This window comes from Podarcis pityusensis (assembly GCF_964106645.2).
Source record: "Podarcis pityusensis genome assembly, chromosome: 15".
NCBI classification, from domain to species: Eukaryota; Metazoa; Chordata; class Lepidosauria; order Squamata; family Lacertidae; genus Podarcis; species Podarcis pityusensis.
The window spans coordinates 5,863,704-5,890,307 of NC_138040.1; the positions used below are offsets into that span (position 1 = coordinate 5,863,704).

The following is a 26,604-nucleotide window of genomic DNA, read 5'->3' on the forward strand; positions in this document are numbered from 1 at the left end:
TCACTACCCAACCACAGGTACTCCACATTTATTTTTCTATCATGGTTTTGGCTGGAGGTGGGGAAATTGGTGGCTATTGGTATGGTTTCAGATTAAGCTCATGCTTACCGTAAAATACTTTTTCTCTTCATGGTCCTGGCACATAGAAATGGCTTCCTGCGGTGGGATCATGTTCCACAGCCCATCACTACCCAGGATGATATATTTGTGCTTTTGAGGATCTAATGTGTGCACACTTGTGTCCGGTTCGGGAGATACAACAAACTCGCCGCTGTAGAAGTCGTAGCTCCACAGATCACCTGGATTGGGAAGGGTACAAGAGATAAAACACAAAAAAGAGTTTTATAAGTTTTAATTCATTTAACTGGGGTGGGCGGGGTAGAGAGCCTCTGCTATCAAATGCAACAGTTCAGGATGGAATCTGAAAATCAAACTCCCTGTGCTTAGAAAACAAAACTGCCAGGACTTTAGAAAAGAGTTCAGACTAGCTTTCTCCCTGCAGGGCTGTCACAGCAAGCTACTATTGGACTATGGGGGATTAGGCTCTCATTAGCTACTAGCCAGGGGGACTATACTAGGGGAGAGCTGTACATCCGTATACCCGGTTCAATCCACAGCATCTCAAGGTATGGCAATGCAGTATATATCCATAGAACATCCCCTTACTTACAATTTCTGGTTTTAAGGTTATATTAAGGTTATGCATCCATCAGCACCAGTTTGAACAAGATCCTGTTACCAGTCAGAAGCAAATGGTTACAGCTCTTGGCAGAGGCAGCAAGCACTAGGTCAGGCAGCCAAGCAAGAAACCCTGCCTGAAACCCTGGAGAGACACTGCCAGTCAGTGTAGACAAAACTGAGCTAGATGGACCAGTGGTCTGACTTGTGTAAGGCAATTTCCAATGTAACCCAAGAGTTAAGAGTGTTGAGGGTACAAACAAAAAAGCAATGACTTCATTGGGGAATGGCTTGATTTTATTATGTAGTCAAATATAAGACAGCACAACTGGACACACACAGTGCTGGTTTTCAGCTATGGAACTTGACATTCACCATTACTTCTTCTGAAAATGGAACTCACCTTTCGGTTTAACCTATCTATCTCATCTGGGATTGAGATCCTACTGGATTTCAGTGCTCTATACACATCCTAGCCCTTTGCTGTTAATTTCGATCAGTCCTTTGCTTGGCCCATAACTGTAAAACTGCATTTGTTTGGTTGCAATTTAGTGGTTTTATCTGGGATTGTTGTAATAAAGGTTGACTGACTTATTGCCCTATTTTGGAATGGAGGTGTTCCTGTGATAGGAGAAAGGGAAAAGGAGAGATGTATTGCTCTGTAAGTTTATGAGGCTCTTTACAGTAGCTGCCACGTCATGCCTGGTTGTTACAGACTGTTACTTTCAGTTTGTTTTGTACTGAATATATTTTTACACGGCTTGCATCCTGTATAAAAAACACCCCAAGTCAATATATACAGTTGCAATCAAAATTATTCAACCCCCATTGCAAATCAGGTTTGTTATCATTTCAGCTGTTTGCAATGAGCAGCACAAAAGCAATTGAAATCGCTCAAGCGGTTTCCCAAATTCAGCTGGAATTGCAACTTATATTGGCTTCTCCTACTGCCTGTGAGGTAGGTTCTACTGAGAGGCGGTGATGGGCCCAAGTTCACCCAGTGAGCTTCATAGCAGAGTGGTGATTCGAACACAGGTCTCCCAGGTCCCAGTGTGACACTCTAGCCACTGCAGCACAGTGGATCTTAAACAGGCAAGCATCCCTTCGCATAAGCAGCCTGAAGGAAAAGATTTTCTGACTCAATTTTTCCTCATGTTACACAGCCCCTTAATGAGGGCTGTAACATATTTTGGTGTGTTACAGTACAGGTACGCCTGAAAAACAAACTGTTACCACTTGACAAGAAAAGGACCTAGGGCCGTAAGCCAAAAACAGTTCTACTCAAGAGTAGACCCACTGGACTTCATGGACCTGAGTTTGTCAGTCCTTTAATCTCAAAGGATCTGCTCTGGATAGCACAGCTACAACAGCTACAACCCCTAGCAACTGAATAACAGCATTTTGTATTTTTAAGTGTGTGTTTTTTGTCATCAGAAAGCTCAAAACCCTAAAGTGCTGAGGCCCCAGTAAAGGCAGCCATTTTTTTGTGAGCTCCGCTCCTCGCAAGGCTTCTTTTTCCGCCCACACAGGCACTTCAGAAAGCGGCAAGCCGCTTTAGGAAATAAGGAACCCAAGCTCTTTTGTTTCCTGAAGTACAATGCTCATTTCGCCATTAGCGCCGCGCGCCATCCAGCTGACAGCGTTTTCAGACGCTCAACAAGGAGCCATTCGAATCAATTACTCCTATTTACTACAGCCAAGCACAACCTGAACCGGTCCTCATTCGAGAGCTAATTTCTGCCTCTGCTAAAGCAGAGATAAGAGGGAAAGGGAAGAACTTGTTCTCCCATTAACAAGGCTAATTAGGGGAAAACACACACACACACAGCATCCCTGATCGTAGGGGAGGCTATCTCCTCCGCCCACCAGTTAGCACAAAGAGGTTGAATCAGCTTATATTAAAATGGTGGGGGATGAAGATGAACTGCATGGAATCAGGCCCTGTTACGGCCTAAGAATATAAAAAGAGACTACTGGATCAGGCCAATGGCCCATCTAGTCAGCATCGTGTCCTCACAGATGCCTGAATGGGAGGCCTACAAACAGCACTTTTCTCACTTGGGATTCCCAGCAACTGACAGCACAGGTAGAGAATAGCCATCGTGCCTCATAGCCTCAGACAGCCTTATTTTCTTCTACTAGTTTGCTAATTCTTTATAAAAATAGAAGAAAAAGCCCTGCTGGATCAGACGAAGGTCATAGTTACATCATACATTTAAAGCATTATGATACCACTCGGAACAGGCATGGCTTCCCCCCAAAGGATTCTGGGAACTGGTGCTGAGAGTTGTTAGGAGACACCCCCATTTGCCTCACAAAGCAACAATTCCCAGAGTTCCCTGTGAAGAGAGATTGACAGAAACCATTCTGAGAATCAGAGAATTCTGAGAGGAGAACTCCCAGCACCCCTAACAAACAACAGTTCCCAGAATCCTTTGGGGGAAGCCATGCTTGTTTCAAGTGGTATCATAATGCTTTAAATGCATGGTGTGAATGTGACCAAAAGGCTCATCGAGCTCAGCAGCCAGCTAGAAGTCTATCAGGAGTCCACAAGCAGAACCCAAGCCTGACAACATCCAAAGGGCTACTGATTCCCCCCACCTGCTCCTGGCTCTCAGTGAGGCCCTGATCCGGGCTTGGGCTTTTGTGTGGCTCCTGCTCCTCCTGAGTATTCACACGTGGACCTAGGCAGACACTTTGCCAGCAGCTCCTAAGCTCCAGTATGGTTTTCTGCCTCTTATTTATTTATTGCATTTATGTCCTCCACCCTTCCCTTTTCTCCAAGGAGCTCAAGGTGGCATAAATGGTTCTCTCCACTCATCTAATCCCCACAACAACCCTGTGAGGCAGGCAAAGCTGAGAGGCAGTGACTGGCCCAAGGTCACCCAGTGAGCTTCATGGCTAAGCAGGGATTTGAACCCTGGTCTCCCAGGTTGCTGTCCAACACTCTAACCATATGAGCTCTCTGTCTCTTCTGCTTCTGGGGTGTGTGAAATAAATCCTAAAGGGGGTATATCTGGATCAAAGACTCCTCAGGGCTACAGACTGTGCAGAGATCTGGGGGGGCATCCTCTAAGGACGCCCCACATTGCAAGTCTGGGCAGGGCTAAACCTTTACACCAACGTTTCCACGCAGAGAGGTAGTGCCAACGAGGCAGCTAGTCCTGACATGTTAAATTGGTTACTCGTCACTCAGTGGCTATTGAGCATGCTCAGTCCTCATTGGGCTGTTTTTTGAGGGAGGGGAGGTGGAAGTTGCCCTCTTAGTTTTAATTAGTATTTATTTTTTCTGCGCATCTGCAAAATGCAGGATTTCCTTCAAGCATGCTCAGAACTTCCCTCTTGATTTTTTCAGCAGCGCTGCACAGCCGTTGGCACTCTGCCACCCAACTTCGCTATTAGAGGCAGCAATATATAACAGGTTTACACAATCCAGTCGAGGAGTGGTTTTTTGGGGCACGACTGGAAGACTCATAAGCATATTCACCTGCAATTAAGCCTCCACCTGCCATTTACTGGCAAAGGAGCTCATCTGGAAAAATGGCTGGGAGGCAGCCAAGAGACTGTCGGATTAATTGCCTTCAGTGGGAGGTTTGGAAACGCTTGAGTCTCACTAAGGCAAAAAGACTGGGGGAGCGGGGAGGAAGTTCTTTCTATTCTAACACCTTAATACATAAATGGAATGCTGAGCTACTGCTAAGCTACAGCACTTCTTCAAAAAATGAAACAAGATCCCAGTCCTCATGACTCAATGAAGGACTGATTTAAATAGACCCTGAAAGCTGCCTTATACTGTGTCAGACCATTGGTCCATCTAGCTCAGTACTGTCTGCACTGACTGGCAGCAGCTCTCGTGGGTTAACTCCCAGCTCTACCTGGAGATGCGGGGGATCGAACCTGGGACTTTCTGTGCATATGACAGATACTCTACCACTCCACAGCCTTTTAAAGGCTTTTCATAGTGCAGGCAACTTTCCACTGATGCACGTTCGAGTCAAGCACAACCACAAGCATACACGCATTGCTGCAAACCCGGAAGTGGCACTTAAAGCGGCAATAACAGCCCCCCAAAAGTGCAAAAATGGTGCAAAAACAAGTGTCTAGCAATCTCCTGAGCCTTTGCAAATACAATCCCAGGAGTGCTGCTGAGTTTTCCAAGGGTTTCCAGAAGTTCAGAGGATGTTTGCAATCAGACCTTAATTCAGAGCCATGCGCCACTGGAATCTTTATTCTTTGGAGAAGAATGTATTTTGGCAAATATATATTTGCAGACAGGGGGTCTCAGATTCAATCCCCAGCACCCCCAGGTAAGGCTGGGAACGCACCCTGCCTTACCTGGGGAGGGGCAGCATTAGTCAGTGTAGACAACCCTGAACTAAGTGACTCAACATAGGGCAGCTTCCAATGTCCCTAAGCGATGGGAAGCCAGTGCTGAATGCCGCAGCTCAGGAGAAGCAGACCCAGCAGGCTGGGCGGCTCTTCTTTCTTGTTGTAAAAGGCCAGGAAAGAGAGGAAGAAATCTATTCAGGTGCAGAAGTTACACACACCCAACCCAAGAGGCCCCTGCTTGGGGGTGCAGAGGCTGGAACAGCGGGTGGGGGGGTTGCAGGGAGAGAGAGAGAAGAGAAATATTTCCGGCAAGGTAAACAGATCCACATGTGCCCGAGAGCCAGCAATGTAAATTCAGCAGCGCAGGCCCAATCCCCGCACAGGGAAACAGCCGCCACTCATCCTGTTTTCGATTACGTTATTGTGTACACTTTGCAGCACATTTGCTTCCAGTGAGAGGGAAAGAAATTGCAGGTTTGCGCCAGGGGTAGTGGGAGGTGGGGAGGGCGATCAATATGGATAGTGGGGAAGACAGAAAATCCCGTTTGTTCATGAAGCCTGGTTGTAGTAGGGTCTCGCTAAGGTGGATGTCAGGCAGGCAGTTGTGGTCAAGGCCTCGCTAAATCTAAGATGGATCCCAGATGGGTCAGGCCAAAAGCCCATCTAAATCTACATCCTGCTCTCTCAGTGCCAAACAGATGCCCCAAAGGGAAGGCTGCAAGCAGGACTGAGCACAACAGCATCCCACTTGCTATTCCCAGAAGCTGGTATTGGTATTCAAAACTGCTATTCAGAAGCACATTGCGTCCGACAGTAGAACACTGCCATTGTGGCTAAAAGCCTTATTCTCTGTGTATTTGCCCAATTCCTTTTTAGAGTCATCCAAGCCGGGAGCCACCACTGCCTCTTGTGGAAGTGAGTTCCATAGTGTAACTATGTGAAGAAGGACTTGGCTGCTTGAGTCGCCCAGCCTTCACTGGATGGCCCCATGACACAAACCTCTGCTCCCCAGGGACTTTCTCCACCCAATTCGTAATCTTAAACACCTCTGTCACGTTCCCCGATGGGGCGAATACACACACAGTAAAGGCTGGTTTCTCAAGAAGCAAAGATATCAGTGAAATTCCCAGAGAGAGACTGGGAACCAGAAGCTGCAGTGAGAATCCACAGGGCTGGTGTGGTGGATCCCCCAACTGTGACAGCAAAGCAGAGGGGATAGAAGGGGTTAACTTAACTCGACGAAGTGTGTAATTAAAACATTAACCATCTGCTAAGGTCCATCTGGCTTTCATTTCCTTACAACTGGCACACAAAAAGGGGGAGGGGCTTTTTTTTTAATTTGCTGAGCGCACTTCTGAAGTTCCTAGGCCATGCGGAGTCGAGGCCTCGCCTCGCCTTTCAAGCTTCTCCACGCACACAGACACTCACAGTCCTCCATTAAAATAATCTCCTGTGGGCAAGAACACAAGCCTGCCATATTACTCTGAGAACCCCAGGAGGAAGATAATCTACAAAACCTATTGTGAGGGAAGGGCGGAGGGCGGCGGGGATGGGAAATCAAGCGTATCCCGAGGCTTCTCCTCCTCCACTTTGAAAATTCACAGCACCGACTAGGCCTCGCATTTGCACAACAGCAGCAGCCCAAGGAGAGTATGGCAATCCAGCGTCCAGGCCGAGGGCCACATTCTCTTGTGGGGGAACATTGGAGGGGCCACATACTATTGCTGGTCTGGCCGGGAGGCAAAAAAAAAAGTCTGCAGCAACAGATATTTATTTAATTTATTCCATTTCTTTGAAATCTCTTCCCACAAACTGTATCTCAATTTCGTGATAAAGATATGGCTCTTACCACAGCAAGCTACATTCCAGTTATGCAAACGTCAGAGGTTTCCATCGCTTGCCATGCAAAAGTCATCCGCCGCCACCACCAATCTCTCCATCAGGGAAATGAGAGGCATTAATGCACGCCAAAGACACATTTCTGCCAGGAAAAGCACCCAAGGAGGGTGAAGGGACGGGCTGGGGAGGGAATGCAGCCCGGGGAAAGTCCTGAGGGCCAGACAGAGGCACCTGAAGGACCATATCCGGCCCCTAGGCCTGAGTTTCCCCACCCCTTTTGTAACGGTGTATGTAGGATAGCAGGTGCCGTGCCAGATTAGAAGTGGGGACAGTCGGCTTCAAATCCCCACTCAACCCTGAAGCTCACTGGGTGTCCTTCATCCGCTCAGCCTAATCTACCTCACAGGGTTGCTGTGTGGACAAAACAGGCTAGCAACCACTTTGTGAGGCTGGTATATGGAATCAAAACAACATCCCCAATGGTGTAACTGGAAGCGCCCCTGTGAACATTTACTGCTGGGTTGCCAAGGCATGTCTCTGTGGTGTACAGAAATGGAGATGGAGCGGGAAGGGGGAAGGGCTGTGTGGCTCAGTGGGTGGAGCACCTGCTTTGCATGCAGAAGGTCCCAGGGTGAATCCCTGTCATCTCCTGGCAGGGCTGGGGGTGTGGGGAATCTTATTACAGAAGGATACAAGTAAACAAACCTAACGAGTTTATATGGGAAAGGGTGTGTTTTCCTTGATGTACTGGAACAGTAAATACCACGATCCATGCAACAAATTGCTTTTGGTTTATCGTGAGCTTTTTTTGTTTTGTTGGCTGTTGTCGGCATCCGTCTGTCTCGAGAGGCAATGGAGTGTGCCTCCAGGGGTGAAGCCAAACTGTGACATTAGCAGCACTGGAGCAACCTCCCTGGGGCACAAGCCTTAACTTTGAAATACTGTAAATCCTATCGTGTGCCTTCACAGCAGTCAAAGTGATTGGAGGAGGAACTTGGCAGAACGAGCCAACTATTGGAAAAGTGAGACTGTGTCTGGATCAGAGGAGTTATTTGAGGTCAGAGCACGCTTCCTTGCTCCAGGAGCTACTGAGGTAGGTGCATCTACGAGGGCAGCCAGCACTGGGCGCCAGCCAAGAGCCTGGAGCATTATTGACAACCTAACAGTTTTGAGGATAGTGGATAGAGACACACAGGGCAGCTTTCCACCCTCAAATGGAGCATGCAGCATTTTCCCAAAGCTGCGAGAGCCTGTTTGCCACCTGAGCCAACAAGCTTGGCTGCAAGGGGGGCAGGGAATGAGCAGCTGGAGCCCCCCCCACATGCGGCTGTGCTAGATTACCCAAGAGGCAGATTAAGCACATGCTTAGGGCACCAGAAAGGCAGGGGCACCCAAAAGAAAAATGAGATTTTTAAAAATAAAATGATTTGGCATTTGAGATTTATTTTTTTTAAAGCATCCAAGTAGTCCATCAGGACTTTGATAGACTTCATTACATTCCTCTACACACACTTGCCCTACTTTTTTTGTTCTCTTAACCCCACATAAAACCAGGGATACATAGTTCAAAATATTGAACATATTTTGAACATAGTTCAAAATAATGCGAGGAAATCAGATCCTATTATGTATTACAATCAATCTATGGGGGTTTTCTAATAATTACTTTTTTATTTTATGGTTTAGTATGGTTTTTGTTGTATTACATATTGGGGGACGATATTTTCAGTGCTTAGAGCCTCTAAAGTGGTGGTTTTCAGCTGGTCCAGACCCAAGACCCACCTCTGACCCACAAAGTGGGACCTGATTTCACATTTGATTTATACTTCAGCAGTGCTAACAGTGCCCATTATTAATCCTAAAATGGCGGCTCACAGAGCACTATACCTTTGCATTACTAAATGAAATGCAGTTATTTTTATACTTGCTCTTACCCGAAAGAAGCCATTGAAAAGGAGCGATTTTTCCATCCCGAGAGAAGTCTGGAAGCCACCGAGATACACAAGGCAGCGAAGAAAGTGCCCCTGTGCCATAGGAGCTCCCACACCAGAGGCAAAAATATACGAAGGCAATCCATTCACAGACTAGCACAATCCACCGTCTCTCATGAGGCCTGCACTAGCAAAGTTACGATGAATGCTGGCCCTCTCAGAACCAGGATACAAAATCCACTTACAACCACAAAAGCCACTGTGGTTTAATGATTGTAGTGTTAAGAGAAGGGCCTGGGAGACCAGAGTTCAAATCCCCGCTCAGAAGTGACCTTGGGCCAATCGCTCACCCTCAGCCTAACCTACCTTGAAGGGTTGCTGAGAGGATAAAATGCAGAGAACGATATATGCCAACTTGAACTCCTTGGAAGGTAGGTGGGATATAAATGAACCTGAAATGAAACTGTGGTTTCCAGTCCTGGAAATCTGGGAGGCCAATTTTATTCCTCCACTGCATGTTAAGTGAATAGTTTCCTTTCCCTCCTATGGGGAAAAAGTGCCTGCATTGGACTGGAAGCTGCAAGCTGCACCCCATTGCCCCAAAGGATATCCATAGCATTGGCAGTCAAGTTAGATCTCCTCCGCCCCCATCATCTCCTTGGCCTGGCCAATCGCTTGCTTACCTAGAGCCCGAGCCACCGCCAGGAACGGAATCTGGTCAATCACTGTGCTTCGCCGCACAGGGCCATTGTGGGTCAGGCGAGGCCTCTTCCACACGACCCGATTCACGCCGGATTTATTGATCACACTAAAAGAGTCAGGGTGGGGTGGCAGGGAGAGGAATCCAGAAGGAGGGAACAGAGAAGAAGAAAGAGAAGGCAAGTCAGTTACGAAGCTGTAAAACTGTCGAAGTGTGAATGATATCGTTGTTTTTATAAGTAGGAGCTGCAATAAAATGTTGCAGTGCAGAGCTGTGCTGCTCAGGGGTCTAGCCAGCTAAGCACCCTATTCCATCCCCTACTCACAATTTTTCCTCTAACTGTCACTCAGTATTTTGCAACAAAGACTTCGTAGAGCTGCTTTGGGGGTTTTCTCCCTACTTAGGACATTTCACCCTTAAAAGCGTATATGGCAAGGTACCTTGTATTGAGTGAGACTATTGGCCCATCTGGTTCAATACTGTCCATTATTAGGAGAACTTAATTCCCCTCACAGAGCTAAAATTCTCATTTATCGATCAATTCCTCTTCCCAGGGAACTCTGGAAACTGTAGCTCTGGAGGGGGATAGGGTTTTCCGAAGAATTCTCAGCATCCTCAACAGACTATAGTTCCCAAGGTTCTTTGGGGGAAGCATGACTGCTCAAGGAGTTATAATACTGCTTTAAATGTCTGGTGCAGATGTAAGCTAAGTTTTACTCTTCAATTTCAGTGGGTCTACCTTGAATAAGACTGTCATTGGATACAACCCAGTATGTTCTGAGCTGAGAAACAAATGATTAAATATAAATAAATAAATAAATAAATAAATAAATAAATACAAATACAAATAAATACAAATAAATAAATAAATAAAGTGGAAGACAAAAGCTGTAGAGAGAACTCCTTGCCACTGGAAAACCAACAGCAGCAGAGGAAAAACAGAAGACTCATTCTGAACCCCCTAATGCGTCCAATTTCAAGAAATGACAAAATAGTGTTCTCAACTGCAAAACTTGGACTCAGATCTATCTGAAGCCTAGAAGCTGAGGGGCTGTACGGCCAAATGAAAAAGAGGGAACAACAAAGAAGCCAATCAGGCCAATGAGGAAACCTCTTAACACCGATAGGCTGCAGCTGATCACGTGGCAAGGCCAGACTCCCTATAAAAGCTTCCGGATCCCTTGAAACAGGCAATGAAAGCGCATCACTGGCAGCCTAGGGGTGGTCCTTGTGCTGCTCCTTCCAATGTGTTTCTTTCCCCACCTCTGGGGTAGGGGAAATAGACACAAAGGCAGCACCAGACAAGTCTGTTGCCCAGAGATGCTACCTCCTGCCACGACCAAATTGCTGATGTTCGAAATCTATTTTTTTATTTTATTTATTAATTGTTATTAATTATTATTATTTACTGCCTGCCCTTCAACCTGAGGTTCCATATCAAAAACCATTTTAAAACCATTTTTTAAGAAAGCTTGCAACCATAAAAATAAGATGGGACCCAAAAACATGCACCTCAAGTGCCAGAAACCAGGGTACAGAGGTGCATCTTCAGCAATCTCCAAAAGCTGTATAATAAAGGCATTTATTTAGACACTTGCCTTGGCCCCTCACCAAAAGGAGGAGCAAAGACTGTTCGCATTAGCCTTTTTTTAAAAAAAACAAAACTGAAATATGTAAAACTACCCAAGTATCTCAGGATTTTCCCCAGCAACAGTAAGAAGAAAGGAAGGGAGAAGCAGACGTCACCAACCCTCTGGCAAAGGGTTTGTCAGGGACAAGAGCTGCACCTTGAAATTTTTAGCACCTGCTCTCCAGCGCTTAACTAGCAGGACCAGTTTGGGAGCCAAAAAGCAAACCACAGATGCCAAGAAGCAGGTGTCAGTTAGCTATTAATCCTTCAGAGTAGCAGAAAGGATCTGTATGCCCAATGGGGACACAGAACTGCTGAGATGCGGATCAACGAAACTACAAGCAGCAATATGGGGGCCACCTATAAGGTCACAGATAATATGGAATACCACCCCCAAAATGTGTTAGCAAACTGAGTTAAATAAAGCAGACAGAGTCCAGAGAGAAAAGGAATACTGATGGCACTTTACTGAGGAACCTAAACAAAAAAACAGTGTATAATTTGAGGAGAAATGAACAGAGAGGTTTTGGCTGTCTTCTTTCGGGCCTTGTATTTAGCAGGGAGACATTCAAACCAAACATATAGAGGAAAAACTCCTGCAAGAACTACACAGCTGATCAGATCAGACCACCTGCTACCTCAGGTCGCTCTGACCGGTTGCTAAGCGACACCCCCTCTTGGGTAGCTGACTAACACCGAGGACAGAATTAACCGCTAAGCCACCTGTGGAATGACCTCTGGTTTTGTACTTCCAACATCACTCCTTCTAAATGAGAACGCAGTTAGATGAGGGCAGACAGGGCTGTAGCCAAAACATGGCCAACCAAAAGAGGGGTGTTATCAGTGTGCTCAGATAACCCCAAGGTTTCCAGGAAGCGTACAAAACAAATCTAAGAGGGGGCAATTCTTCCCCCACCCACCCAAAAGTAAAAAAAACACCAAGCTCAAGTATGGCCAATGCTCTCCAGCGCACAAAATGCCTAGTGCAAGTCAAAAAAGAACAATGAAAAGCAAACACAGGGAAAGTCTCAGTTGAGCTTGTTACAGCTTCAAGCATTCTAGAGGAAAACATGGCTGGCTAACTTAAATTCTGAACAGGAACACTTCTTTTACATGGGAGGGAAAAGAGAAACCAGAGAAGCTACTATGAAACTAATAAGTGACCCATAAGTGACTTTAGGTCAAATTGCTTAAAAATTTTGGGTCTAGTACGACTCAAATTGATTTAACTTTTTGTGGTATGCAAGTCAACAATCCCAAAGTCTGAGAATCAGTAGCACAGACGTTGTAAAGGAGGAGTGTTGTGGTAAGTTGGCTGCTCTGTTGTGGCTAATACATTTCTCCGCTTTTTAACAGAGGTCAAGAGCTTAGAGCAATAACTATGCCCCATGGAGCTAGTCTGGTGACTGTGAGCAGCTGCCGGGACCATATAACACCGGTCCTAAAGTAACTCCATTGGCTCCCAATACGTTTCCGAGTTCCATTCGAAGTGTTGGTGTTGACCTTTAAAGCCCTAAACAGCCTTGGCCCTGTCTACCTGAAGGAGCCTCTCCACCCCCATCCTCCAGCCCCAGACACTGAGGTCCACCTCCAAGGGCCTTCTGGTGGCTCCCTCATTCTGAGAAGTGACATTGCAGGGAACTAGGCAGAGGGCCTTCTCGGTAGTGGCACCCGCCCTGTGGAATGCCCTCCCAGCAGATGTCAAACAGATAAAGAGCTATGTGATTTTTTAAAGACATCTGAAGGCCGCCCTGTTCAGGGAAGGTTTTAGTGTTTGTGTTTTTAATATATTGTTTTTGTTGGGGGCTGCCCAGAGTGGCTGGGGCAACCCAGTCAGATAGGTGGCATATAAAACAAAACAACAACAACAGAGCAAGCCTGAAACAGGAGGGGATTCTCATCCTGCAACATGTGCCATCCCCTAGCGGAAAAACCCGATGTGCCTCTCCACCTGCTCTGTGCTCAAATAACCGGAGTTTAACAAGCCCCACAGAGATGCAGTGCTGGTGATGTCAGCGAGAAAAAACCTTCGGGTTATCTCTGTTTCAGAGAGACTTGAAAAGAGAGAGGAGGGTGGAGAGGGAACGGTGCCCATCCATATGCTGCAGCGCTTAGGGCAACGCTCCTATGAAGTGCTGCCAACTTCCAAGCCCCAGAGGTTTTGTTTTGCAACAGCGGCACGGCAGCTGACGGACCCCCTGCTACACACACACTCGCCTGCTCTCAAGATCCCCCCCCTCCCCAAATCCTACAATGGCTGGAAAAATCATTAAGCAGCACCAGCAACAACTGTGGACTGAAAGATTGAGGGTGGAGGGCACACACAGGACGTTCCGGGCTTTTGGGTCACACTGCAGCGTGATCACAGGATGGGAAGAAGAGCCCTGGTGGTTCGGAACGGAGGTCAGTCTAGTCCTCCAGTGTCCTGTGCCCCACAGGAGACAAACAGATGCATCTTGGGAACCCCATAAGAAGGCAACAGTCTTCTCTAGCTGATGTCGCCCAGCCACACGTTTTCAGAGGCAATGCTGCCTTTGGCCCTGTAGAATACAGTGGTGCCTCGCAAGACGAAATTAATTCGTTCCGCGAGTTTTTTCGTCTTGCGTTTTTTTTCGTCTTGCGAAGCACGGTGTCGGAAAAGTTTTGGAAAAGCTTCAAAAATCACCAAAGTCTTCAAAAACCTCAAAAAAGGCTACCACACCGCGTGCTATGAGTTGCTCCTCGAAGTCAAGTCGCAACTGTATTAACGGTTTTAAGAAAAAGGAAACAAACTTGCAAGACGTTTCCGTCTTGCGAAGCAAGCCCATAGGGAAAATCGTCTTGCGAAGCAACTCAAAAAACCAAAAACCCTTTCGTTTTGCAAGTTTTCCGTCTTGCGAGGCATTCGTCTTGCGAGGTACCACTGTACATCCCTCGTGACTAACAATCCTTGGATTGATAGGGGAAAGAAAGCGCTTCTTCGTGCAGCACGTAGTTAAACTGCGGAACTCGCTGCCACAGGAGGCAGCGATGGTGACCAACCTGGATAGCTTTAAAAGAGGACTGATCAAATTCATGGAGGAGATGGCTATTGATGGTTACATGGCTATGCTTTGCCTCCACAGTCAGAGGCAAGAACTCTTCTGAATATCATTTGCTGGAAACCACAGGAGGGAAGAGAGTCTTGCACTCGGGTCCTGGATGTGGGTTTCCCCCAAAAGCATTTGGGTAGCCCCTGTGAGAACAAGATGGTGGACTGGGTGGATCACTGGCCTGATCCAGCAGGCTGTTCTTACATTCTTAGGATCACCCTGCACAGCTACACAGCTACACATTAAAAAGAAATCCAATTTCAAATCTCACCTTAGCAAAACTTTCAATAAGAGGCCTCTTATCTCAGACCAAGTCCCCACTGCCATATCTATGATATGGATAATAATAAAAATAATATTAATACCGGCCTATCTTGTTGTATGGAGTACTGAGGTCAAGAATGGTACATTCTTTGCCTGTGCTGCACTGCTTCAGAATGCAGGAGGGCTGACATGATTAAATGCTCCCCCGTACAAATAATAAATCACCACACACAGAAAAACCAACATGCCAGGGAGGAAAGTTGATGTTAGGCCTGACCAAGGTTTGCAACTGCACTTTGAAGTCTGGCTGGTCTGCAACTGCACCTCACACTCGGGCTGCAATGGAAACCATGATTGCCAGGGATTCCAACCACGGCTGATGTCAGCCAGGGTGACACTAGATCAGCAATAGCCAATGGGGTGTCCTCCATATGTGGACTACAACTCCCATCAACCCCAGCTGGCATGGGCAATAGCTTGGGAAGACTAGAGCTATAAGACACCACGTAGGCTACCCCGCTCTAGACTGTGTCTGCAGACAGCAGGGTGAAAGGAAGGTTAGCGCCAGCTTGACCAACCTTGCAAATCTACTCCGCCTCTGGTTGGGATGGGAACCCTGCTTTGTTGGCCTCTTGCCCATAGCTGGCATCCTGATTGGTTGGCATCCATGCCAAAATGACATCCAACCCCAGCAGGAGAGCAAAATGAAAAGGGGAGCTCCCGAGGGCTGGCTCATGATTTATGGACTACGACTCACAGGGAGCCAGAGCTTTTTCTGCGCCAGAGCTCAGCGCCAGATGCCGGGGTCTGGCAACCAAAGGGAGCCATTTGCTTTCATGACTTTCTTTGCAAATTTCCCAGAAGCATCTGGCAGCCTGCTGCTGGAAATGGGACTAGACAGACACTTTGCTCTGATCCAGCTAATAAAGTCACACATTCATATATACATTTTAAATATTCCATTTGTTTGTCCATTTCAACAGCCAACCAGCATCTTCCTCTCACACAAATAAAACACATTTTAAAAAAAGCCAGATAAAACAATTTTAAAAGGCTTAAAATGATTTGAAACCCTGAAAAGCTAGCAGTGTTTAGAAGCTGAGGGAAATGGAGAATTTTTCACTTAGTGCTGAAATGATAGTGAAGCCTCCCCTTATTTTGGGCATTGATGGCAGCAAGGTAAGATACGCACATCTCAGTGCAGGGGCAGGTTGATATCGAATTTATCATTTGGGGAGACATTTTCAGAGACTGCTGTATTATACGATCTTAGCCAAGTTTACCATCATTTAAAATCAGGAAACATTTATAACCATTGGCACCTCAGTTAAAAAAGGGGGGAATCCAGTGGGAGGCAACTGACAACAAGGCTCTCTCCCCCCCCCCCACCCCATAAATTGTCTGCCTGTTCATTTCCAGGCCCAAGTCACATTAATGTTCAAAGTCCTAAATGACTCAGGCCCTGAATATCTGAAATGCTGTCTTCTTCACTACAAATCCCCTTGGGAGCCAAGATTGGCAGAAAAGCATCATGTGGTGTTATATGATTGACAGCCCACACCGGTCAAAATGGTCCACAGGGGGTGGAGGGAGTCAGGATCTGACCTGTTCGCCAGATCCAGCTGCCAACCCCAGGGATGGATGACCAGGGAGCCTTGTGAAAACGCCTCCTCTTGGAAGCAGCATGGGACGGGCGCGACAGCACTTTTTCCTCTCATGCCGTTGGGCCCGCTCTCTCTTAGATAAATTGCCCCCACCTCACTGAACAACCCTTTACCCGAAGGTTTCTTTTATTTTCCTCTTAAAATTCTACCCCAGTGTATCCTGCGGGGGGACCTTTGTGAGGGGATAACTAGTAAGTTGGAGTCTCAGACAGGTTTTCTTTAAATAAACAGTAAAGATTTATTTAAAGCAACATAGTATATAACACAAATGGGTTAAACCTAGGCTACTTCAGGAATACAGTGTGATTTCGCTTAAATTCGTCCTCAGTTGTTTTAGCGTTATAGGTTTGGTTCCTTTATGCGGTGATACTTTCTTTCAGTTATCCACCCCCTTTAACAATCCTGCTCCTGAGGTACTTTAAGTAATAGACCAGGGATGTCCAACCAGTAGATCGCGATCTACCAGTAGATCCCCAGCTGATCCTGGTAGATCGCGGGATCCTTATTGTGTACAAAAAGTTACGGGGGGGGGGGGAGCTAAAAAAACTGTGCAACACCACACTCTGTCCTTCACAATACGCTCAGAGCAGAAGCTGCTTTTTTCCAGAACCAACTCTTTTTCCCATTAACTCTTTTTACCTCAACCCGTCTCCCTACCTATCTACCAACCTCAACTCCAACCCCCCTCAACCACCCTCTTAACTAATTGTCTCTCTTTAAATCCTCTCCTTTTAAACTCTCCCTCCTGGAACCACGGCCAATCAGAGACTGCCGTTCGTTAACCATTTGCTGGCAGGTAAAAACAGAAGAAGAAAAAAAACGCTTGTTGATCCAACTCATGGGTAGGCAAACTACGGCCTGGGGGCTGCATCTGGCCCAATCGCCTTCTAAATCCGGCCTGTGGATGGTCCGGGAATCAGCATGTTTTACATGAGTAGAATATGTCCTTTTATTTAAAATGCATCTCTGGGTTATTTGTGGGGCCTGCCTGGTGTTTTTACAAGGAAAATGTGTGCTTATATTTAAAATGCATGTCTAGGTTATTTGTGGGGCATAGGAATTCGTTCATTTCCCCCCCCCCCAAAAAAATATAGTCTGGCCCCCCACAAGGTCTGAGGGACAGTGGACCGGCCCCCTGCTGGAAAAGTTTGCTGACCCCTGATCCAACTTGTCCAGGAGAACCAACTTTTTCGTCACACAGCACAAGAAGATAAGACAAGATGGCTACCTGCCCCCGAGGCCTTCGATCCGCTGTCTCTCCTTCGGGAGCTCAGGCTTGTGATCCTGCGTCACCTCCACAGCCCGGATGAAGTCGTCCTTGGGGTCGTCTTGGACTCCGAGCACCACACCCGAGTCGCCGACGTGAGCCACGTACATCTTTGAGCCCCGGATGATGACCACGCTGGCGGTCGTCCCGGACGTGCTTGGCAGGCCGGTCATGGTCTTCGGCCACTCTGCTGCAAAGCGGGGGCGGGGAGAGAGAGAGAGGAGAAAATGGATTTTAACTTAGGCACAACATCCTGAACAAAAAGTACAGGCATAAACCAGGCCCACAAATACTCATTCCCCAAAGGGGTCAGGTGGCCTCGGTGGCCCAGAGTGCCTTCCATCAGCTTCGGCTGGTGGCCCAGCTGCACCCCAATCTGGACAGGGATAGCCTCACTTCTGTCACCTAGGCTCTGGGAACCTCTCAGTTCGATTACCTCAACGTGTTTATACATGGGGCTGCCTCTGAAGACAGTCCAGAAACATCAGCCAATGCAGAATTTGGTGACCGGGTTGCTCACTGAGACAAGACGGTTTGAGCCGATCCTAATCCCACTGCACTGGCATCCCATTAGCTTCCTGGCCCGATTCAAAAGGCTGGTTTTGACCTATAAAGCCTTAAATGGCTCGAGGACTGCCTTCCTTATATATGTTTAGGTGCCAGGCGGAAACGTTCCTCTTCAATCAGGCCTTGGGCCGATTAACATATATCCTTTTAAATGTGTTTTTTTGAGGGGGGGCAGAATTGGTATGTTTTGTTCTGGTTTTTATTATTTATTTTGTTTTATCTTATATTTTAATGCTGTGAACTGCTTTGAGGCCTTTGAAGTGCACTATACGACTCCTACTCCTACTCCTACTAGTACTACTACTAGTACTACTACTACTAATAATAATAATGGGGAAAGTTTCTCAGCATAAGGCCCACATTCCCTTATTTCCAGAAGCTGCATTCCAGCAGTGGGCAGGGCCAGAGTCAAAAGCAAGCGAAACCATGGAAGTGACTATTCCCCGTATCCAGTGGGCCAGTTCCCAAACCCAAAGGCCACATGCGCACCATCAACTTAAAGCACTAGCATGTGACTCTAAAAAGCCATGGCTTCTGCCACCCCTAAATAATTCTGGGAAAGGCCATTTGTTAGGGGTGCTGAGAGTTGCTCGGAGACGCCTGTCCCCCTCACAGAGCTTCAATTCCAAGAATAAGGCTTGTTAAACCACACTGTGGCTCCAGGAAGGGAACGGGGGGGGGGGGTCTCCTCACAGCTCTCAGGAAGGGGTCGCTTTTCAATGGTACAGCATCTGCTCCACGTGAGGAAGGCCCATGGGTCGGGTGAGACCCCACCCCGCCTGAAACCCTAGAGAGCTGCTGCCAGTCAGTGTGGACAATATTGAGCTATATGGACCAATGTTCTGACTTGATATAAGGCCACTTCCTACATTTCCCAACTCTTCTGAGACACTGAGGATGCCTTTGGGGGGGCGGGGGCGAACACAACATATACACCACAAATATCACTGCACCACGGGGATTAAAGAAACAGCAGCACAACGAACTGTGTACAACCAGTCAGCACATGGTCAAATCCGTTTTTTGTTTGAGCCCACGCATACACAGAAGGCATGCTTAAACTCAGAGATCCAATCAAGACTTTTTGAGGCACCTCTCCTCACCTCTGCACACACACACACACAAACACTGGACAGATTTTTGCAGCCCCTTCTCTCTCTCTCCCTCCCCCTTGCGAACCAAATGCGCTCAGAGGAACAAAGGCAGGTCCCTCCCCTACCCCCCTGAGCCATTGGCCAGGGAACAGAGCCAAGAGTGCATCAACTGGCTGCAGCACGTGCCAATTGCCAGCCAGGATTCGGAAGCCCAGCTGCTAGGAGCAACCCTGGGTCTTGACACTGATTTTAAGCCCCTCGCTCCTTCTTGCAGCTCGTTCTTCTGCTCTGAATGCCCAGCTGCTGGGAATCGCAAGTGGGCAGATTCGCTGTTGTGTTCTTGACCTGCTTGCGGACTTCGCCCAGGCAACTGGGTGACCATTGAGATGCTGGACTTGGTGGGCTTTCGGTCCGATCAACCAAGGGCTCTTTTCTTAGCTTCTTATGATCCGGAATTAACAGGAATGTACAGACCCTGTCAGTCCTGCCTAAACCCTGATGATTATTATTGTTGTTGCTGCAAGCATTTTATTTATTTAGCTATTATCTGAATCCCACTTTTCCTTCTGAGTAACAAAGCTGAAGGCAAGATCCTCAATAACCATGCAAGGCAGATGTCCATTTAAGGAGAGCTTGACTGCACCCAAGTCCACCCCGTGAGTTCACGGTTAAAGCAGAGATTTGAGTCCAGCTCTTCCAGATCCAACTCTAAGGCGGCATTCACATGGAAGCTTATTCCGTTTCCCTTATTCAGTTCAGCATTATATTTGAGCTTTCAAACAACGTAAAAGCTACTTCTTGAACTTTTAGTGGAATATAGTGCAAGTTCAGGGCTAATTTCAGTGTTATTTCTTTCCAGGAAAAGAAAAATCCATTTGTAAGTAATATGGAAATGGGTACGAAACTTGCACTATAGATTCGGAAGTGGCTTTTGGCATCATGTGAAAGCTCAAATGCAATATGGAAACGAACAGCTAAGGAAATGCCAATAAATAGAATACCTGCAAATAAAAAAATCAGGGTTTGGGCAAGAATGACAGGCACTGTACTGTACAGTGCAGTTAATTTAGGGTCATAAGAACCTAAGAAGAGCCCTGGTGGATCTGACCAAAGCCCCAGGATCACAGTGGCCAAATGGATGCCTTATAGTACTTTTTAGACCATTGGCCCACTATTGTCTACACGGACTGGCAGCAGCTCTTCAAGATTTTAAACAGGAAGTCTTTCCCAACTGTATCCCAAGATGTTGGGGACTGAACCCCATCACACACAAGAGGCTACACCTCTTTCCTAATATGACCTGCATTAAAAATGTTTTATTTTTTTTTTAAAAAAGAAAAGCTTCCTGTCCTATTAATCAGGAGCTCCTTTTTAGTCAGCTGAAAACATTTTGATCGATTCATCAGCTACACCTTGCAAATCTTAGCATGACTGCAGTCTTCCCAACACACAGTGTTCCCTCCCACCCAGTTCATTTATATCCCATCTTTCTTCTGTGACCTGATCGCAGTGCTCCAAGACCTTGCTATGCCATTGGCCGCTGAAGGCTGCCATTTTACTTTCCCAGGGCTCCCTGGTGTGACACTACACTGAGCGCGCCCCATGGCATTGTGGGGAATTTAAAATGGCACCTGGAGAGGCTGCCTCTGGATAAACTTGCAGCCAGGTGAAGGGGAGGGGAGAATAACATGGGGGGGGGCTACAGAAAGCAACCTGATACGGCCCTGATGCTATCTTATATAGCCCTGAAAAACCAGGAAAATGGGTAAGAGAAACAGACCCTAAAATGGCACACACAAACACACTCCGGTTCTGCTCTGCAAAACAATTAAGGAAGGAAATCTGAAATTTGACAGCCACGCTCCATTCTTTATGAGAACCGGGCATTTGCAATTTATATTTCGGACATTCCCCTTGTTGTCACTAATTCAGTCCAGGCCTGTTTCCTGGCTACAACAAGCTGTAACCAATTTTGGCCATACCCTGTTTTAACAAAGAGCTTACAGGGGGTTGGGGATAGAGGAAGGGAGAGACAAAGGCTGAAATGCTAACCCCACTTTACCTGGAAGCCCCACTGAATTCAACAGGGCTTACTTCTAAGTAGCACATGGAAGGATTGCAGCCCAAGCGAAGTAAGGAGAAAAGGGTACAATCTTATTAATGGATAGGAGCCCAGAGTTCTGCAAAGTGCTTAAAATGCACAAATGTTTCCTTTTGTGATATACACTGACAAAACGGGGCTATTAGGATATTCTGAGTTTTGTCTTAATTTTTTCTTCATTTGCACACATATCCAAGTTCAGGAACACTACCCAGCTTTCACGCTGCTAACCCCATCACATTTCAGGATCAAGGAAGGGGATAAATGACCACGAATTTCAAATAATGTACATTTTTTAAAAGGGGGAAAAGAAGTGAGAAGGCAGAATGAGCAGTGAAACAGTTGTAATGAAGAATTAAGCCTGCAAAGGGGAGGGGGGGTTAATTGCGGTGGGGTGTACAAGGTGACAACGTTACACACATTTAACCAGGAGTAAGTCCCACTGAAATAAGCAGGATTTTATTTTTATATCTCACCTTTCTTCCAAAGAGCTCAAGACAGCATATGTGATTCCCCCACTCCCCCAGGTAGGTTAGACTGAGAGATGCCAAGTGGCCCAAAGTCACCCAGTAAAAACTTTCTGGCTGAGTAGGGATTTGAACCCAGGACCCATGGGTCCTACTCTAACGACTACAAGAAACTTGCAAGTGCCTTAGAAGAGCACCTCTAGAGTGTGATTACAGGTGAATGGAGCTATGGACTAAAAGCACAAGCAATCCGAAATATTGGAAATTAACTGAAGAGTTACTGTATTTTTCCGTGTATAAGACTATATTTTCTCCCAAATTTTTAAAGTTTAAAATTGGGGGTCGTTTTATACATGCAATGTTGCAATTAATTATTTCTTAATTTGGGGCTCAAAAAATATGGGTCATCTCATACATGGGAGTGTCTTATACACGGAAAAATACGGTAACTTGAATAGACTCTTGTCAACCGCCCTAGTGCCTCTGCATTCATTGACCAGTCAGGCAGGAGGAAACCATTGGCTTTCTAAGCAATCATACAGCTCTCTGGATGTTGATGGGCTTAATGCCATCAGCCCCAGCCAACACATTTAAGGATGATGGGAGCTGGAGTCCAAAAACATCTGGACAGCCACAGGTTGCCCACCCCTGGCTGAAAGTTATATGAAACCACGGGTCAACAGTTCCATGTGAAGATGAGATTCTGCCTATTCGCAGATGTGTGCAATTACTTTGTAAGCGAGACCCAGTCAACGCTTCCTCTACACACAAAGTCCCAGCTCTGAAGTCCGGTTCCATTCATGTATTCACCCCAGAGATCCACAGGATTTGGCACCAAGCAAGCAGGAACAGAACTAAGGCCCAAGTCAACATCTACTCCCCATTTGGACATACTCCTCCCTACTTGAGTGTTCATAAAACTGAACAATTCTGCAGGTGATTAATTTTGGAATAAGCCCCACTGGGGTTAGGCTCCCCTTGGGAAAGGGGCTATAACTCAGTGGTTGAACATTTGCTCTGCATGCAAAGGTCTCAGGTTGGATCCCCAGCATCTCCAGCTAGTAGGGCTGGTAAATATTCCTGTCTGAAATATTCCTGTCTGAAATCCTGGAGTGATGCCGACAATACTGAGCTAGGTGCCAGTGTTAGAAACAGGTAAAATCACCTTAAACCTGGGTTATGGTCAACACAATTAAATGTCTAGGCACCATGGGGGGGCAGTGAGATTTATTATTGTTATTAGTTTCATTTCTATACTGCTTTATAGTTTAAACAAAAAAACTCAAAGTGGTTTACAACACATTAAAATATCAAATAAAACAATCCAGAATAAAACAAAGCCAAGCTTCAAGGAAAATATTTCAGATCCTTCTCTAATTGACATTTTGCTTTCCCCATGTTTATTTACCTACTTAATTTATATAGCTGCTCCACAGCAGGAGGACTCTGGGAAGCCAGTGTTAAAGTGTTGGACTAGGACCTGGGAAATCAGGGTTCAAATCCCCACTCAAGCCATGAAGCTCACTCACTGGGTGACCTTGGGAGTCAAGCACAGCCTCTTAACCTACCTCACAAGGTTGTTGTAGGGATTAACTGAGGAGGGGGTGGGTGAGCCATGTACTCTCTGGGGGGAAAGGTGGGATATGAATGCAGTAAATAAGCTCTTCTGCTTACTTGCTTAAGAAAGCTGGAGAGGCCAGCCAGATGGAGATGTCAATTGCCAACCTAGCATCCAGAGATCTCCATGGACCTGTGCCATTAGCAAAATGTGCCTGGTGCCTGACTAATTTCAAACACTGGTGGACCCCAATGGTCTAACTCAGCTTAAGGCAGCACCTGAATTCCTGTATTCCCACTCAATGCAGTAGGACACATTTCCTAGGCAACACACACAGGATACGGCTACATGTTTGAATATGCAAGTCACAACTTTTTTTTATTGGCAGGTCAGAAATTCAGACAATCTATTATCAATAATACTATTTTTTTAACTAACCCCCCCCCCACAATCCTATCCAATGCATGATGCATAAAAAAAATTAATCCAAATGCATCGCTTGTAACAGCAGCCCAAAATAATACTATCCAATTTAGCCCGAGTCAGATTTAATCAGGATCTCTCTTCCCTTATGTGAATGCTACAGAAAGGAAGTAAAAACCTGGAGCTACTTTAATTCCAGGAAAGGAGGTGTCATGGAAGATGCTCCCCAAAACACAGACACACACAATGCAGGGAGCCCCTCTGCCATTGTAAATCCATTTGAGGGAGTAAGCTTCATTGAAAGCAAAACAATTAAATAACAGAATGAGTAACTCAGTGAGAGCTACCTCTGAAGTAGGCGTGAACAGGGGAGGACTTTGAAGCTGGCACTATAACACTGTGTGGCACAACATCCAGTATCTCTCTGAATCCTGTACGACTTACTTCCAAGGAGACCTGCACAGGCTTGCAAGAAAACGTGCTGCCATTCTGGAAATCCCACTGGATTCCACCAGGAAGATGACAGCCGGTTGCATCTAGTGTTCTACTTAGAGTCTAGCCACTGAAATCAAAGGGGCACGACTAAATCAGGTCTATGTCTTTCAATGGGGAAAAGAATTTAGTTGGATACATCCTTAGACAACTCCATAGGAGTTAATTCTGAGACGCTGCCCATAGGGGTGCGAGGCTTTTGCTCATTTACCTGGGAGCAAGCCCAATTCATAGAAGACAAACGCCTTCCTCCTGAGTAAACCTGCATCTATCCGGAGCAGCAGTTGCAATCCGAACCCTACTTACCCGGGAGCAAGCCCCACTGAACTCAAGCATGGCAGGGTTAGGACTGCGTTGTATAGTAGGCAATCCGAACCTCACTTACGGGAGGAGAGGGGGCAAGCCCCAGTGAATTCAGTAGGCCTTACTTCTGAACAAGTATCGTTAGGATTGCGCCCTTACTCCCGAGGAAACTCCGGCGCACAGTCCTGCTGTCATCGTGCACCCATTTACTTGGCTGCAAAGCAAGTCCCGCTGACTATATAGGGGGAAGCTGCGATGGGGGGGGGGGAAGGTAAACAAACAAACAAACGTGGGGAAGGGGGGGTAAACAAACAAACAAACAAGGCGATGTGGGGTTTACAAGCAGCGAAGGGCAGCAGTAACTCACGCAGCTTCTTCCACATGGCCCGGTGGCAGGCGAGGAAGCCCTTGCGGAGGGCGGCGCAGACGGCGGCCGGCTTGTGGGATCGGAAGCCCTTCTGCTTCTTGATAAAAGGCCAGAGGTTCTCCCGGGCGAAATGGGCCGCCTCGCGCCCGCCGTGCCCATCGCAGACGGCGAAGAAGGCCACCGAGCGGTCGCCGCCGCCGCCATCATCCCCGCCTAATGCTCTGCCGCCGCCGCCGCCGCCGCCGCCGCTCGCTGCGCCCATCCCCGACGCCGCCTCTGGCTCCGGCTCGACCAAGATGCGGGTGACGTCCTCCATGTATTTCCTGCCGCCTTGGTCCGAGAAGAGGCTCACCCCCAGAGAGCAGGGACCCTCCATGCGGGGAGATCGGGCCGCCCCCTCTGCCTCCTCCCGACGGGAACCAGGCTGCGGCCGCCGCGGCCGCCCCCCCACCTCCTTCCTCCGCTTTATCCCTTCTTCTTCTCCTCCTTCCCTGCTCCCCTGAAAAGCCTAGAGATGATCCGCGCTCGGCTTCTTTCTTTTGATGCCCCCTCCTCTCCCCCCCCCCCAAATCAATCAATCTCTCTCTTTCTCTCTCTCCCGGCCGGCGGTGACTTTATTGTTTATGACCGTCGGAGGAAGAGGAGGAGCCGCGGCGACGGCGGCGGCGCTGGCAGGCGCTGTCCAGGCATGCCCTGTTCTGGTTCTCCCTCTCCCCGTCTCTAACCCTCCGCGCGGGCGGCTCGGAGCGCGATGTAGCAAAAGGCGGAACAATCGCCGCTTCCGATAGAACGCCGGGGAGGTTCGACGTTCCAAGGGAGGAGCGGGGGGCGCGCCTCGCGTGCACTAGCCTCCGCCTCCCCCGCCGAAAAGGGAAAACGAGGGAGGCGCGCGCAAAGGACAGATTTGCCAGTTCTCCCTGTTGCTCCTTCCTCCCACGCGCTGACACTCAAATCTTTTCATGTTGTGTTTTAAGGACCTCCTTGTAATCTAGGCAGAAGATGGAATGGGTTGGCGGTTACAGTGTTGTTAGTATTTTTAAATTAATATTTATTTGATCGTTGGATTTGTTAGTCGCTTTACCTTACTCCAAAGGCAGCGGAAAGCGAAGCAAAAATAACCCCATACTAAAACTTAGGGGAGGAAGATATGCGTTCCAAACACCCCGCACACTTCTCAAAAGCCCTACAGATAAAGGATAACCGAGGACCCTTGTCATAGAAGAAAGCTTTTGTCTGGCGTTGATTTTTTTTTTATTTTATCGTTGTACTCCGCCTTGATCCGTTTTTACAGGACTCAGGAGTGCAAGTTATTGAATTCATAAACAAAACATTAACATTCCATTGTTAAAGAGTATCTTTTAATTCATATTATTATTTTTCTGTAATTAATATTTGTTATGATGGATTGAGGTATCATTATTAAAGCATGCTTTAATTCGTGTTATTATTTTTCTTCTTTAGTCAATATTTGTTGTTATAATTCATGCATGCATTGTGCAAGAAGTGGCCTTTTTGGAAAACGTTATCCCAAGTTGTTCGAAACCATGTATATATTGTTTTATTCAATAAAGTTTTCTTTGACTTATTTTTTTTAACAAAAAATTGTTTGATTCAGGTTAAAAGGTGTTTGTCTTTGATTTTTAAAAATTATTTTAATGGCATAATGAATTCATATTCATGAAGCTTTCTTGGCAGGGTCTCTGCCTTTAACCTCTTACTTGTGCTATGGTAACAACATATAACAGAAATATTTAGAAATTTGAATTTTTAAAAATTGTAATCAAAACAATGGGGTAGGATCTATACTTAGCCATATTTAAAGTACACATACTCATGATAACACCCCGACACTCTCACAC

The 26,604-nt window shown here is 46.8% G+C and overlaps 1 protein-coding gene across 2 annotated transcripts in view; it reads right to left on the minus strand.

Annotated features, from left to right (window-relative positions):
• The window catches only part of PPM1D (protein phosphatase, Mg2+/Mn2+ dependent 1D), a 37,483-nt gene extending 11,513 nt beyond the window's left edge, over window positions 1-25,970 (minus strand). Inside the window, exons 1-4 of one of the 2 annotated variants that reach the window (XM_080983026.1) lie at window positions 24,746-25,970; window positions 17,335-17,563; window positions 9,461-9,585; window positions 109-299 (exon numbers count right to left, since the gene is read on the minus strand). In XM_080983026.1, the coding sequence (XP_080839152.1) occupies window positions 109-299; window positions 9,461-9,585; window positions 17,335-17,563; window positions 24,746-25,121 (921 nt within the window). In that variant the 5' untranslated portion in view covers window positions 25,122-25,970. The remainder of the gene's footprint in view (window positions 1-108; window positions 300-9,460; window positions 9,586-17,334; window positions 17,564-24,745) is intronic. The other variant, XM_080983025.1, reaches the window with a different exon arrangement.
• Between the last annotated feature and the right edge of the window lie 634 nt (window positions 25,971-26,604).